Raw genomic sequence first — 13,005 nt, forward strand, 5'->3', positions numbered from 1 at the left:
GCCTCAACTAAAAAAAAAAAAAAGAAAAATCCCGCATGTTGCAACTGCAGATCTAAGATTCCCAAAGCTGCAACTAAGACCATGTATATCCAAATAAGTTAATAATTTTTTTACAAAAGCGTTCTGACCTTCCTCAGTGTTTCAGAGGCTTCTTAGTGCTATTGTCCACATGGCCTGGTCATTGCCCATCAGATCTCCCCCGAAATCTGGTCAGCATGGTGGTGGCATAAAGCCACGTATGAGAATCAAACATTCAGCTATAGTTGTGGCAAGACATGATCTAGGGCCTGAGGTCAACTATGAGGAAGGGGCTGGCTGTTGCTGCCCAATACCAGAAATCCCAAGTTTTCTTCCTCCCAGTCCTGGGCCTGGGTCCAGGCTGAGCTGAGCCTCTCCCATCAGGACCCCCAGGAGTGAACTCTTTAGGCTAGTTGGCACCACAGCTGGGATCTCGACCCAGGCTCTCTGGTGGCAGAGTCTTGCTCTGATTAAAGCTCTGAGGTCAGCTGGCAGAGAAAGGATGGGGTATTGGGGGATGTGTGGACTCAGGTCAGCTCTAAGCCCTCACCCCACCTCCTAGGTGCCCCAGCCTCCCACCGAGTCCTGCCACCTCTCTTTAGCATGACCTCTCCTGCAAGTCCTTCAACTGCCCCCTCACCTGCAACAGTGGCCACTGGTAGCCCTACTTAGTCCACTGGGACCCCACCCCTCATAGCAACAGCTCCCTGAAGAGGGCTGGGCCTCTGATCCCACCTGTGGCTCTCAAGTTGCTTCCTGAGGATGTGGGAATCGACGGGGGGCATGTTTGATCATGCCATTAAAGCCTTCTTGTCCTGGGGCTAGACCCGTATTCTGTGGAGTCTAACCCCGACAGCAGTTCTGTGCCGCCTGCACCTGGGAGCACAAGCAGCCTGAATGCAGAGTGGGAGGAGGGGACGTAGACCAAGAGGAGGGAGGGGCTTCCCTGGTGGTCCAGTGGTTAAGAATCCACCTGCCAATGAAAAAAACGGGTTGGATCCCTGGTCTGGGAAGATCACACATGCTGTGAACCAGCCAGGCCTGTGGGCCCCAACGACTGACCGAGTTCTAGAGCCCACGAGCCTCAACTACTGAAGCCCACATGCCTAGAGCCTGTGCCTCACAACAAGAGAAACCCGAGTATCACAGCTAGAGAGTGCCCTCTGCTCGCCACAACTAGAGAAAGCCAGGCGTGGCAATACAGGCCCAGTGCAGCCAGGAATAGTAAACAAGTGAGACAGCAGGAACGAAGAGTGAGGAAGCAGCCGTGTCTCTAGGGCTCTTTAGTTCACAATCCCTGGCTTAGCAAGGCCAAGTAGGTCCCTTCTACTTGCCTGCTCTTGGATTCTGTGAGATATCCCTGTATTTGTGGAACAATTCTTACTTTTGGCTCAAACTAGCTCAAGTGGGTCTCTTTTCCTTGCAACCAAAGAGCGTCAGGTACAGGGTAAGAGCTCCAAACTGGGGAAACATTTAATTTTTCTTGTTCAAGTTTTGAGAATAAAAAGAGGCACCATTACTGATGACACTTGGACTATAGGCATAACCCGGGATAACACAAGCAAATCAGGACATGTGGTTCCCCTGTTGTAAGTTAAAAGAAAAAAACCCACATCATTCTCGTCTCATTTTGTGCTCAAAGGCCATCTGGGAGGGCATATTAGGCGTGGGTTGTCATTCTTCTCTCTGAGACAAACCCCGTGGCAGGAAGCTGGTCCAAGGTGGCGGTGGGGGTGGGGTGGGAGTGGGAGAGGGCTCATGGACACGTTTTCCTGAACGGTTGACAGAAAGCTGATTCTGGCTGTTGAAGAAGGTCAGGGTTGTATTTCCTTTCCTTTCTTCTTGATAGATGAATGGGAAAAGGCCTGCTCTTTGATATTGGATTTTCCAAGGCCAAGAGGATGGATGCCATTCCAGGGATGTACTGTTTTGTGGGCGGGACAGTGGGCAAGGACTTGAGGGAAGGAGTGGAGGGAGGCTTCAGAACAGCCCGAGTAGCCAGGTGGCTGGAGGTGTCGAAAGCTATAAGTGGCGGGGCCGGGGCCTCTGCCTGGGTCTCCAGCCATGGTCCTCGCAGGGCTGCTGCTGCTGCTGCTCACCCTGCTAGCTGGCGCTCACCTGCTGTGGGGCCGGTGGAAGCTCAGAAACCTCCACCTCCCACCTCTGGTCCCCGGCTTCCTGCACCTGCTGCAGCCCAACCTCCCCATCCATCTGCTGAGCCTGACTCAGAAACTCGGGCCTGTCTACAGGCTTCGCCTTGGGCTGCAAGGTGAGGGTCTGCTTCCTTCCTGGCCCACAGCAGTGAGGAGGGTTGGGGGTGTGCTCTCCTGCTGACTTCCTGCTTTTCCTACCACTCCCCCCGCCAGAGGTGGTGGTGCTAAACTCCAAGAGGACCATCGAGGAGGCTATGATCAGGAAGTGGGTGGACTTTGCCGGGAGACCCCAGATACCATCCTGTAAGAGGTTGCTTGAGGGGAGAAGCAGGGCTTTGGGAGGCAGGAGAGGTCAGGCCCGTGGCTTCCTTGGTCAAGTCGACCCTCCCACCCCCAACCCCTACTCGCAGACAAGCTGGTGTCTCAGCGCTGCCAGGACATCTCTCTGGGGGACTACTCTCTGCTCTGGAAGGCCCACAAGAAACTCACCCGCTCAGCCTTGCTGCTGGGCACCCGCAGCTCCATGGAACCCTGGGTGGAGCAGCTGACCCAGGAGTTTTGTGAGGTGAGCCTGGACTCCCACAGTCAGCCCAGGTCAGCTTCACCCCTCCTGGAAGGCCCTCTATTTTTTTTTTTTTAACTTATATTACCCGAAGCATGTGGCATCTAGTTCCCTTACCAAGGATCGAACCAGGGCCCCCTGCATTAGGAGCAGAGAATTTAGCCTCTCGACCACCAGGGATGTCCCAGGTCCCTATTTAGTTCATGCTCTTTCTCTTCAGCGCATGAGAGTCCAGGCCGGTGCTCCCGTGACCATCCAGAAGGAATTCTCTCTCCTCACTTGCAGCATCATCTGTTATCTCACTTTTGGAGACAAGGTCAAAGCTCTCTTGTCCTCCCATATGCCTGCCCCGTGCCCCCTGCCCCCTGCAACCCCTCCCTGATCCTCTCCTGGTTCTGCACTGAAAGGATTTCCTCCTTTTTGGGCAGGAGGACACCTTAGTACATGCCTTTCACGACTGTGTTCAGGACTTGATGAAGACCTGGGACCACTGGTCCATCCAGATTTTGGACATGGTTCCTTTTCTCAGGGTGAGGAGGTGCAGCCCCGACACGCCTGGTTTTGGGAGAAAGGGTGGGGATGGGGAACAGGCTTCCTTGCCAGCAGCTATGCCTTCTCACTCTCTGCCCCAGCTCTTCCCCAACCCTGGGCTCTGGAGGCTGAAGAAGGCCGTAGAGAACAGGGACCACATGGTGGAGAAGCAGCTGAGGCGCCACAAGGTGAGAACCGCGCAGGGACTGGGCTCCTCCTCGGCCGGCAGCAGTGACACTACTGCCCAGAGCCAGGCAGCTTCTGGGCCATCCCTGCAGTCCTGGACCCAAGGCATCCTCTAAACACTCTCCCCAAGCCAGGCACTCAGGCTGGCTCCTCCTCCCCTCCCCAGGAGAGCATGGTGGCCGGCCAGTGGAGGGATATGATGGACTACATGCTCCAGGGGGTAGGGAGGCAAAGAGTAGAAGAGGGCCCGGGACAGCTCCTGGAAGGACACGTGCACATGTCTGTGGTGGACCTTTTCATCGGGGGCACTGAAACCACGGCCAGCACCCTCTCCTGGGCGGTGGCCTTCCTACTTCACCACCCCGAGGTACGCCCTGGAGGAGGCCAAGGGATTCTTCCTGGCAGTCTGGCCAGGGTGTTGGGAACCTAGCTCACTGATGGCAATGCAGGCTGTGTTGTGGGGGATAGGACTGGGTGGGTCAGTGGGGTTGGCATGGGTTCTCGTACTTGGCACAAAGTCTCTTGTGAGTTCCTCCAGGGAATGGTGGAAGTTTGGGCTTCCCTAGTGGCTTAGATGGTAAATAATCTGTTGCAATGCAGGAGACCTAGGTTCGACCCCTGGCTCGGGAAGATGCCCTGAAGAACGGAATGGCAACCCATTCTAGTACTCTTGCCTGGAGAATTCCATGGGCAGAGGAGTCTGGAGGGTTACAGTCCATGGGTTTGCAAAAAGTGGGACATGACTGAGCGACTCACACACACACACACATAGAGACACACATGGTGGAGGTTGGCAGCTGGGGGCTGGCCAGTGCCAGGATTGGGGCTCCATTTCCCAGATTCAGCGCCGCCTTCAGGAGGAGTTGGATCGCGAGCTGGGCCCCGGAGCCTCGTGCTCCCGAGTCACTTACAAGGACCGTGCTCGGCTTCCTCTGCTTAACGCCACCATCGCGGAGGTGCTGCGCCTGCGGCCGGTCGTGCCCCTGGCCTTGCCTCACCGCACCACGCGGCCTAGCAGGTGACTCCGGAGGCCTAGGGATGAACGGCCAAGGCCCCATCGGGGCCTTGGCGGGCCTCTAACTTAACCCTAACCCTCAGCATCTTCGGCTACGACATCCCTGAGGGCATGGTCGTTATCCCCAACCTCCAAGGTGCCCACCTGGATGAGACCGTCTGGGAGCAGCCGCACGAGTTCCGGCCGGGTGCGTGGTGGGGCGGGTGCCCGCGGTCGGTGGGTGGTGGTGCAGCGGGGTCCGGAGGCCGGCGGCCCCTGAGACCCTGATCGGTCCTTCCGACCTCAGACCGCTTCCTGGAGCCGGGCGCGAACACCAGCGCGCTGGCGTTTGGCTGCGGGGCGCGCGTGTGCCTGGGCGAGTCGCTGGCGCGCCTGGAGCTCTTCGTGGTGCTCCTGCGACTGCTGCAGGCCTTCACCCTGCTGCCGCCGCCCGTGGGCGCCCTGCCGTCGCTGCAGCCAGATCCCTACTGCGGCGTCAACCTCAAGGTCCAGCCTTTCCAGGTGCGGCTGCAGCCCCGGGGGGTTGAGGCCGGGGCCTGTGAGAGCGCCAGTGCCCAGTGATGGGGGAGGAGTGGGGGGGGAGGACTCCACCAGTCACGTGCCTCGGTGTCTCCTTTTATTGCTCCCGTGCAAACCCTTGCCCTCCCCCCTGTAAACATGGTGCTGTGAGATCGCGGGTGGAGAAGGCTTCCGCTGGTGGCTGGATGGTCAAGGTGGCCCCTGGCTCTTCTCTAGGCGCAACCCCTCAGTGCTCGGCAGTCATGGTGGGGCGCTGGAGGGGTGAGCGGCGGCTCAGCCTCCCCTGCCCGGGGGCCGGTAGTTTCTTGGTCTCAGCTTCATTTCCGTGAAGGGCACTGAGAAATCGAAGCCCTTCCAGTAGTACCAGCTCACTCCCTGGGAAGGGGGTTGTTGGGAGAGAGTCAGTGTCAGCCGTTCAGCTCCCGCCTGCCCTCCCCTCTGGGGAGATGGTTCCAGAAATCAATCAGCCATTCTCCCTGTCTCCCCTTTTCCTTTTAAACCCTCAACTGCAAAGGACTGAAGCAGAATCGTGAGCCATCCCTTTACATCCAATAAATCATCTCCTCCTCAAGATAACTTGGTGAGATTGGCATTATTGTTCCATTTCACATGCGAGAGCCCTGAAGCACTGAGCCATTCAATAATTTATCACACTGTGTATCACAGACACCCAGGCAGGTGGAGCCCCAAGCACCCCCAGCTTGGTGCGGCCCCCCAGACCTCTCACCTGGTGGTCCACTGTGCTCCCATAAAGCCCGTTAAGGTTGGCATAGTGGCAGTTCCTGTACCACCAGGCCCCTCGGTAAGAGACAGCACAGGAGATGAGCAAGTTGTTGGGGTCTCGGTCCCGGGCAGAGAAGACGCTGCCGCTGTGGTAGCTCATGGAGTCCCCTGGCAGGGTGTGGAAGGAGCAGTGAGGTCCTCTCCTCTCCTCTCCTGGCTCCCCCTGCCCGCCCCCCAGCCTGAGCCCTCACCTGCGGTGCCATGGTAGCCTTCCAGGTGGAGACGGTAGTACTCCTCGGCCGAGTCCACTTGGAAGGAGTCGTACTGGGCAAACACGGCCTCGTCCCCAGCCCGCAGGTCCACGCGCAAGGAGTAGTCACCGGCTCTGGTCAGGCTATGCAGGGCCTCATTGCCTGTGGGTGGGGAGTTTGTGCTCGTGGGGCAGTGTGAGTCCACAAGGCCCCAATCCCTTCCCTGGTCCCCCAATCCCTGTGAGACACTCACCCAGCCAGAACTCCCCAGAGATGTTCCCAAAACCATGGGCGTAGTCCTCCCAGTCCCTCCAGAAGTCCGTTTTTCCATCCATGCGGCGCTGGAATACCTGGAAAGTAGGTGGCGGTACCATCAGCCTGTGCCTCCCGGCCTGGCAACCCCTCCTGATACAGACCCCATGGGCTTCTGACCGCCACGCACCAGCCAGCCACCCCCATCGGTCTCCATGTCGCAAAACACGTTCAGAGGTCGCTCGCGGTTGCCATTGAGGAAGATGGTGGTGGTCCTTGATGTGCTGACCCCGTTCTGCATCTCCTCCCCACAGTCCCGGGGGAAGGGGATCCGCAGTCCACCTGGGGAGAGCAGTGAGGGGCCAGTTCTTTATCCAAATCCTAGACCCCCACTACCCGAGCATCCCCCAGACTCAGGTCCCAGGCCCCAAGTACCAGTGGTGAAGGAAGTGGTCACGGGGGGAGTGAAGCTGTCACCCCACATGGCCCGGAGCCAGGTGCTGTAGGGGGTGGAGGGAAAGAGGCCGCGGAGCTGGTGAGAGGTGACCCCTCCTGGCAGCACGATCTCCTGCGGAACAGACAAGGGGTGGTCAGGGGAGAGGGAGGTGGCACCCACCCCCAGAAGCCTCTGGACCGGAACCCAGGGAAGGAGCTGGCCTGAGAAGCAGGGCTTGGGGCACCTGGGTCTGTCCCCCTGGGGTGTTGAAGCTGAGCAGGTAACCAGTTGGGGAGACTTCGGGCGCTGTCCAAGTGAGCAGGGCTGTGCGGGGGGTCACTTCCTTGGCCTCCAAGTCCTGGGGTGCCTCCAATCCTGAGAGCGGGAGGAAGAGAAGATGGAGATGAGGCCCTTCCTGGCTCTCTTGCTCCTCCCCGCCCGCCCCCCCCCCCCACCGCCCCGTCCCATGCGCTTCACGGACCACACCTGTGGTGAAGGTGATGCTGGCTGGGGAGGTGAAGTTGGGGCCCCGAAGGCCACGCAAGGTTGCTGTGTAGTTGGTGTGGGTCACCAGACCCTGCAGGGGGTAGTCCACAGCGCTCCCAGGGGCTGAGGCCTGGAGGGAAGGGGCTGGGAGGGGGCCGGTATCAGCGCTGCCCTGCTGGAGCCCAGCCTGCCCTCTGCTCCCCTTCTCTGAACAAGTGTCCCCCCAGAGGCCTCAACCAGCCTCACTCACCCCCTAGGGCTGTGACCTTGACGTCATAGGTATCCACCGGAGTCTGGGGGGGCTTCCAGTGCAGCAGGGCAGATTCATCAGTCAGGTTCAGTGCCCGCAGCTGGGTGGGGCCATCAGGAACTGGGAGAAGGGCGCAGGGGGGTGGGGGGGCGGCGCTTAGAGCTGGTCCTGGCTGCTCTCCCCACCTGTCACCTTCCCAAACTTCGCTGCACCTCTTGTCTGCCATTGGAGCCTCCAACACCCCCATTCTCCTCCCCTTCCCCATTCAACTCCCACCGGTGCCCTCATTTTCTCCCCCTACTTCCTGCCCAGGGTCCCAGTCCTGCTCACCTGTGGTCAGGAAGCCCGTGAGAGGCTCACTTTCCTCAAAGCCACGGACGGAGACCACAGTCACCTCATATTGAGCTCCTGGGATCAGCCCCTCGAGTTTCTGGGTCCGGCCATCCACCTGCACACTCTGTGGCTCCCCTGGAAACACACAGTGGGCTGGGAGGTGGGGGCGGCCAGGGAGGCAAGGAGGAATGACGGGGTGGGCCGGGTGCAGGGGGAAAAGGGCAAGGACACAGGCTGAAGGGTATTACCTCCATCTGCCAGTTGGTAGGAAACTTTGAAGCCGTCCACCCTGGATGTTGGGGGCGTCCAGCTGACCCTGGCTGAGGTCTCCCTGATTTCGCTGAATTGGAGGTCACGGGGGCTCTCCAGAACTGATGGGAGGGATGTGCGAAGGAATGATGACGAGGGCATGGGGTGGGGAGGCTCCTTCTCCCGGGGCCCCACAGCCTCCAGACATGCTCATCACCACCCCCCTTTTCTCTGGACCTAGTAATGGAAGCTGCTGTGCAGACTCCAAGCCCTCCACCACTCACCGACTCCCGCTCTGGCTGTGGCACTAGGTTCCACCCTGCAAAGTACAAGACCCCCACTTTGGGGCAGGGCGCCTATGTGCCCAGGATGGAGCCTCACCTGGGCTGAGGGTCCGGGCTGTGCCCTGGATGCTGTCGGCCTTGTGGGGCCCGCGCAGCCCGTACAATGTAAGGGTGTACAGGGTCCCTGGATGCAGGTCCCGCAGCACAGCCGAGCGCCGTGTCCCTGGCACCGTCAGCTCCCGCTGCAGCAGGGGACGTAGCTGTGGTTCCAGGGTGCTTGGAGATGGGACTCCGAAGCGGAGCAGGAAGGAGTCAAAGGCCTCGGGTGGGGCCTCCCAGTTGAGCCGCAGTGAACTCGTGGTCACATCCGTCACCGACAGGTGAGACAGCCTGGGCCCGGGCTCTCCGGGCGTCTGACCCGCAGGAACTGGCCCTGCAGAGTGGGTGGGAGAGAAGGGTTTGGAGACAGAAGTATACCAGCTAGGTGCCCTGTGGCAGGTCCCTTCCTGGCCCTCATTTCCTTTCTGTAAAATGGGGCTAACGAGGGGCTGCCACCCATAATGACAGGTCAGACCCATAATGACAACACGTGTGTAGGGCCAAGGCCTGCTGGAGCACCCCTTCCTCCCTCCATGGCGCCCTCCTCATGTTCTTTCCCCATGGGCACCACTTCTGGGCACCCCCTTTTGCCTTCCCAGTCCCAGACTAGAGGTAGCCAAGGCCAGGAGGCCAGTCCCTCTCCGGGCAGTACCTGTGGTGCCCTCAGCTGAGACGGGCCCCAAGCGCTTCCCTTCGTGGAGGCCGTAGAGGAAGAACTCGTAGGAGGTGCTGGGCTCCAGGCCTGACACGAGGACCTTGTTCTGGTCGCCCCCCACGAGCAAGGCCTGGGGCTGCCCATCTGTGTCCTGATACTGGACCACGAAGGAGTCAAAGGGGCCCTGGACCACACTCCAGGAGAGGCGCAGGGAGTCCGGGGACACGTCCCTCACTGCCAGCACCCCTAGGCGGGGCCCTACAGGGGGCTTGGGGGCTTCCGTGGCTGCACGCCAGGGCGCTGGTGTGTCCTCTTCTGGGGCTGTGTGGGAAAAGCCCAGGGAGAAGCTGAGTGCAGGGCAGGGGGTGCAGAGGGGCCCTCCCACTCCATCTCACCTTCCAGAGACAGAGAGGGTCAGGGCTGAGGCTGAGGGGGGGCACCTTTCCATCCTGGCCACAGCAGCCAAGTGGAGAGAAGACAGGGACGCAGGCTCTCCTAGCATCTTCCTTCTCTTGAATCTGCTGCACCCCTGCTGAGACCCTGGTCTCAGGGGGTGCAGCAGACCCCACCCAGCCACCCGGGCCACTCTGAGCACCAGCCCAGTTGCCCCATGGCCTCTCTGTGCTGCCTGAATCCTTTGCTTGTTTTCTCCTTCTCTGCCCCGAGGTTTCAGCATGCCCCACTCTAGATGTCTGCATCTAGGGGCCCTGCTCCCTCCCCAACCCCCAGGGCGGCCTGAGCCATGGCCTGAGGCAGGACTCACTCAGTCCCTCCCTGAGCTCAGGGCACACGGACCTCCCTGCTGAGAAGGCCTGAGGATGGAACTGGCAGGAGAGCTTGGAGAGCGACTCCCACTAGCCAGGCTGATGCGGGCATGATATTAGGAAGCCTGGAAGGGGAACTGCATCAGTGCAGTCACTCCTATTGCTCTCTATGCTCCTTGCCTGCCTTGTTTTCCAGTAATTTTCCACTTGAGAAAATGCTCCTGACTCATCCACGGGAGGGGGTTTGCCGCTGCCGGGAGGTAAGAGATGACCCAGTAGGGTGATAGGGAGCAGCTGGCAGCTGTGGGGCTGGGGGTGGGGGATGGGGAGGGGAGGCGGGAGGTTAGGGACCCTTGCCAGGGCTTTGTCTTTCTGCTTGTCTTGGCTCTGCTTTTGACGGATCCCTCGATCACTGTTCCAAGGCTCTTCCTCCTGAGCCCCTTGCGCCTCCACCTTGACCACTCCTGCCTGACCTGCAGCACAGAGGCCTGGGGACACGCACTCAGGCCAGTTTGCAGGGACCAAGCAGCATGGCCTCCTGCTCACCTGTCATTCCCAGGACAGAGGCGGGGCCCAGGCGCTGTCCTCCGAGGAGCCCGTAAAGCAAAAACTTGTATTTCCTGCCGGGCTCCAGGCCCTCTACGGTGAACTCCCTCTGGTCTGCGGCCACAGGCACCATCCGGGGCTGCCCATCTGTGCCCCTGTACTGGACCACGAAGGAGTCAAAGGGGCCCCGGGCCACCGTCCATGAGAGGCGCAGGGAGTTTGGGGTCTCATCCGTCACTGTCAGCTCCCCCAGGCGGGGTGGGGGCTGTCGTTCCTTCTCCAGGGGGGCTGTGGGGAGAATGGGGGAGGGGGAGAAACCCTTAAATAAGAGGTGCCTTTATCTCAGCCCTGGCAACTTCTGGGAGGAGGGAGGGTCCTCCCGCAACCTGGGGAGATAGTCTGTCCCAGCCCTGCCCTTCCAAAGGAGCCCAGTTTCCTCCTCTGGGGGCCACTGCCCAAACTTCTGGCCCCCACTGCCTCCCCTCTGTGATGAGGGCACAGTAAATGCAGAAAAGATCACCTCATGAGAGAGGGCAGGCTGGGGTTACAGGAAGGAACTCAGTTTCCCCTGACCCCTGGCCCCCAGAGCCGGGAATGTGGCCAGAGCTGAGAAAGGCGCCCAGAGGATGTCTAGGTTGTCAGGGAGACGCCCCCAAACAGTCAGAGCTGGCCTGGGCAGCCAGCCAAGCTCCTGGGCTCCCATCGCTGGCCATGACCTCCCCCTGCCTTGCCATCAGCCTGGGCTCTCCTTGCCACCTGCTTCCAGTCGGCACTAACTCCACTAGAGCAGGGTGGCCGGGTGGGGCAGGGGGAGAAGCCAGGGGCAGAGCCAAGAGGACAAAGGGCAGAGTGGAGCACAAAAGGGACTTGTCTAGGTGGGCATGGGTGCTGACTGATGAGGGTTGGAGAAGCCTGTATCCAGTCTCCACAGTGAGGGTTTGGGGAAGATAATTACGGAGTCTGAGACCCCCAGGCCCTAACTGGCCATGTGCCCCATCCTTGTCTGGCCAGGCTGACTCATGGTCCTAGAGGTGGGGTAAGGGTCAGTGACCCACCTCCACCCCTTCCTCAAGGGGCTGAGTCATGGTCACAAGACACTAGATTTTTCCATGGTCTTTCTGCAGCCAAACCCTCCCATATTTTCCACCTCTTGCCATAGAACTGGAATAGAGGGAGGAGGATGTGAACATTTACTGAGCCCCATTAGATATTATTCATAACCATTATGCAGGTCTGGAAACTGAGGCACAAGGAGAAGAAGTGGCCTGTCCAAGCCCACATAGCTGGCAATCAGAAACTGAACACAGGTCTGCTTGGCTCCAAAGTCTGAGTTCTTTTTATTATATTGCCAATAAGAGACTGAAGGAAATAAATGCTTAGAACACTGCCTGGCATTCAGTAGGGGCTCAATAAATATTTGCTTTTGGTGTTATGATTGCCATGTCGAAATCCCCGGGGCCAGCTCTGGGGGCCCAGATGAAAGACAACTCTGGAAAAGGCCGCGGGCGGGGGGACCCGGGGCTCACCTGTGCTGCCTTCAGCGGAGATGGGGCCCAGTCGTTTCCTGCCTACCAGCCCATAGAGCAGGAACTTGTATTTCCTACTGGGCTCCAGGCTGGGGACGGTGACCTCGCGCTGGTCGGCGGCCACAGGCACCACGCGGGGCTGCCCGTCCCTGTCCTTGTACTGGACCACGAAGGAGTCGAATTCACCCTCAGGGACTGTCCAGGAGAGGCCCACGGAGTCCGGGGTCACATCCGTCACTGTCAGCTCCCCCAGGTGGGGAGCAAGTTTCGTGTCTGGGACTGGACAAGAGAGAGGTGCATGGAATGTGACAGAAATGAAACAGGCAGCCTCCTCAGGGTGCTAGGGTCTAGGTGCTGGCTCTTGGTGCTGGGAGGGGGTGACAAGGTCACAGGTCAGGAAGAGGGGAGGCAGAGGAGTTGGGATTAGAGGGGCCAGGGAAGAAAACAAGTGTCCCTGGGGATACAGGAGGAGTAGGATGGGAATGAGAGGGTAACTGGGTACTCAGGACTCGGATTTCACTGAACCTGGTAAATAAACGGGTCTGGGGTGTGGAGCATGGAAATGTGAAATTCCACAAGGGAGTGGAGGCTGGTCAGGTGGCTACAGGGCAAAGGCGGCCTGCAGCCCTCACTCACGAGTCTTTGCGTCTGCAGAGACTGGGCCGTGTCGCTTCTCATCCCGGAGTCCGAACAGGAGGAACTTGTACTTGCGGCCGGGGGCCAGACTGGAAACTGTGACCTCTCGGAGGTCTCCAGCCACGGGTACGGCCTGGGGCTGCCCCTGCACATCCTTGTACTGGACCAGGAAGGCGTCAAAGGGCCCCTGCTCCACCGTCCATGAGAGACGCGCTGTGTCCGAGGTCACGGCTGCCACCGCCAGCTCCCCTAGGCGGGGTGCCAGGGGGCGCTCTGTAGTCAGGGAGGCTGGAACAGAGCAGAGGAGGCTGTTGTCAACGACAGGACCCTGGGCCAGAGAGGGAGCGCTGCTCCCTGGCTGTGAAATGACCATTTGCAGCAAATCTTAACTGCTTCGTGTGTCCCAGGCACTGCTGTAGGTAGTTCACAAATAGTGCATTTAATCCTCACACAGCCGCTGAAGTAGGTGTTTTTATCCTCAGCACCCTCGTTGTGTGGGCATCCGTGGTGCAGAGAGGTTAAGAAACATTT

At 59.5% G+C, this 13,005-nt stretch overlaps 2 protein-coding genes across 2 annotated transcripts in view; one reads left to right on the top strand and one right to left on the bottom strand.

The window, feature by feature from the left end:
- The first annotated feature begins 2,082 nt into the window (after positions 1-2,082).
- On the top strand, positions 2,083-5,026 carry LOC128056435 (steroid 21-hydroxylase). The gene is made up of 10 exons (XM_052649201.1): positions 2,083-2,287; positions 2,385-2,474; positions 2,582-2,736; positions 2,954-3,049; positions 3,162-3,263; positions 3,366-3,452; positions 3,617-3,817; positions 4,290-4,468; positions 4,549-4,652; positions 4,752-5,026. Exons 1-10 carry the CDS (start codon positions 2,083-2,085, stop codon positions 5,024-5,026), a joined length of 1,494 nt encoding a protein of 497 aa, XP_052505161.1.
- Positions 5,027-5,067: 41 nt separating this feature from the next.
- Positions 5,068-13,005, bottom strand: part of TNXB (tenascin XB) — a 53,786-nt gene continuing 45,848 nt past the window's right edge. The window contains 16 exon segments of the mRNA XM_052649193.1: positions 5,068-5,359; positions 5,712-5,875; positions 5,959-6,120; positions 6,212-6,343; positions 6,346-6,552; positions 6,646-6,778; positions 6,891-7,021; positions 7,133-7,276; positions 7,383-7,502; positions 7,713-7,850; positions 7,964-8,086; positions 8,346-8,681; positions 9,000-9,323; positions 10,313-10,600; positions 11,839-12,117; positions 12,475-12,762. Coding sequence (XP_052505153.1) covers positions 5,258-5,359; positions 5,712-5,875; positions 5,959-6,120; positions 6,212-6,343; positions 6,346-6,552; positions 6,646-6,778; positions 6,891-7,021; positions 7,133-7,276; positions 7,383-7,502; positions 7,713-7,850; positions 7,964-8,086; positions 8,346-8,681; positions 9,000-9,323; positions 10,313-10,600; positions 11,839-12,117; positions 12,475-12,762 — 3,071 coding nt within the window. The 3' untranslated portion in view covers positions 5,068-5,257.

Source organism: Budorcas taxicolor, chromosome 11, assembly GCF_023091745.1.
Source record: "Budorcas taxicolor isolate Tak-1 chromosome 11, Takin1.1, whole genome shotgun sequence".
In the NCBI taxonomy this organism is placed as follows: Eukaryota; Metazoa; Chordata; class Mammalia; order Artiodactyla; family Bovidae; genus Budorcas; species Budorcas taxicolor.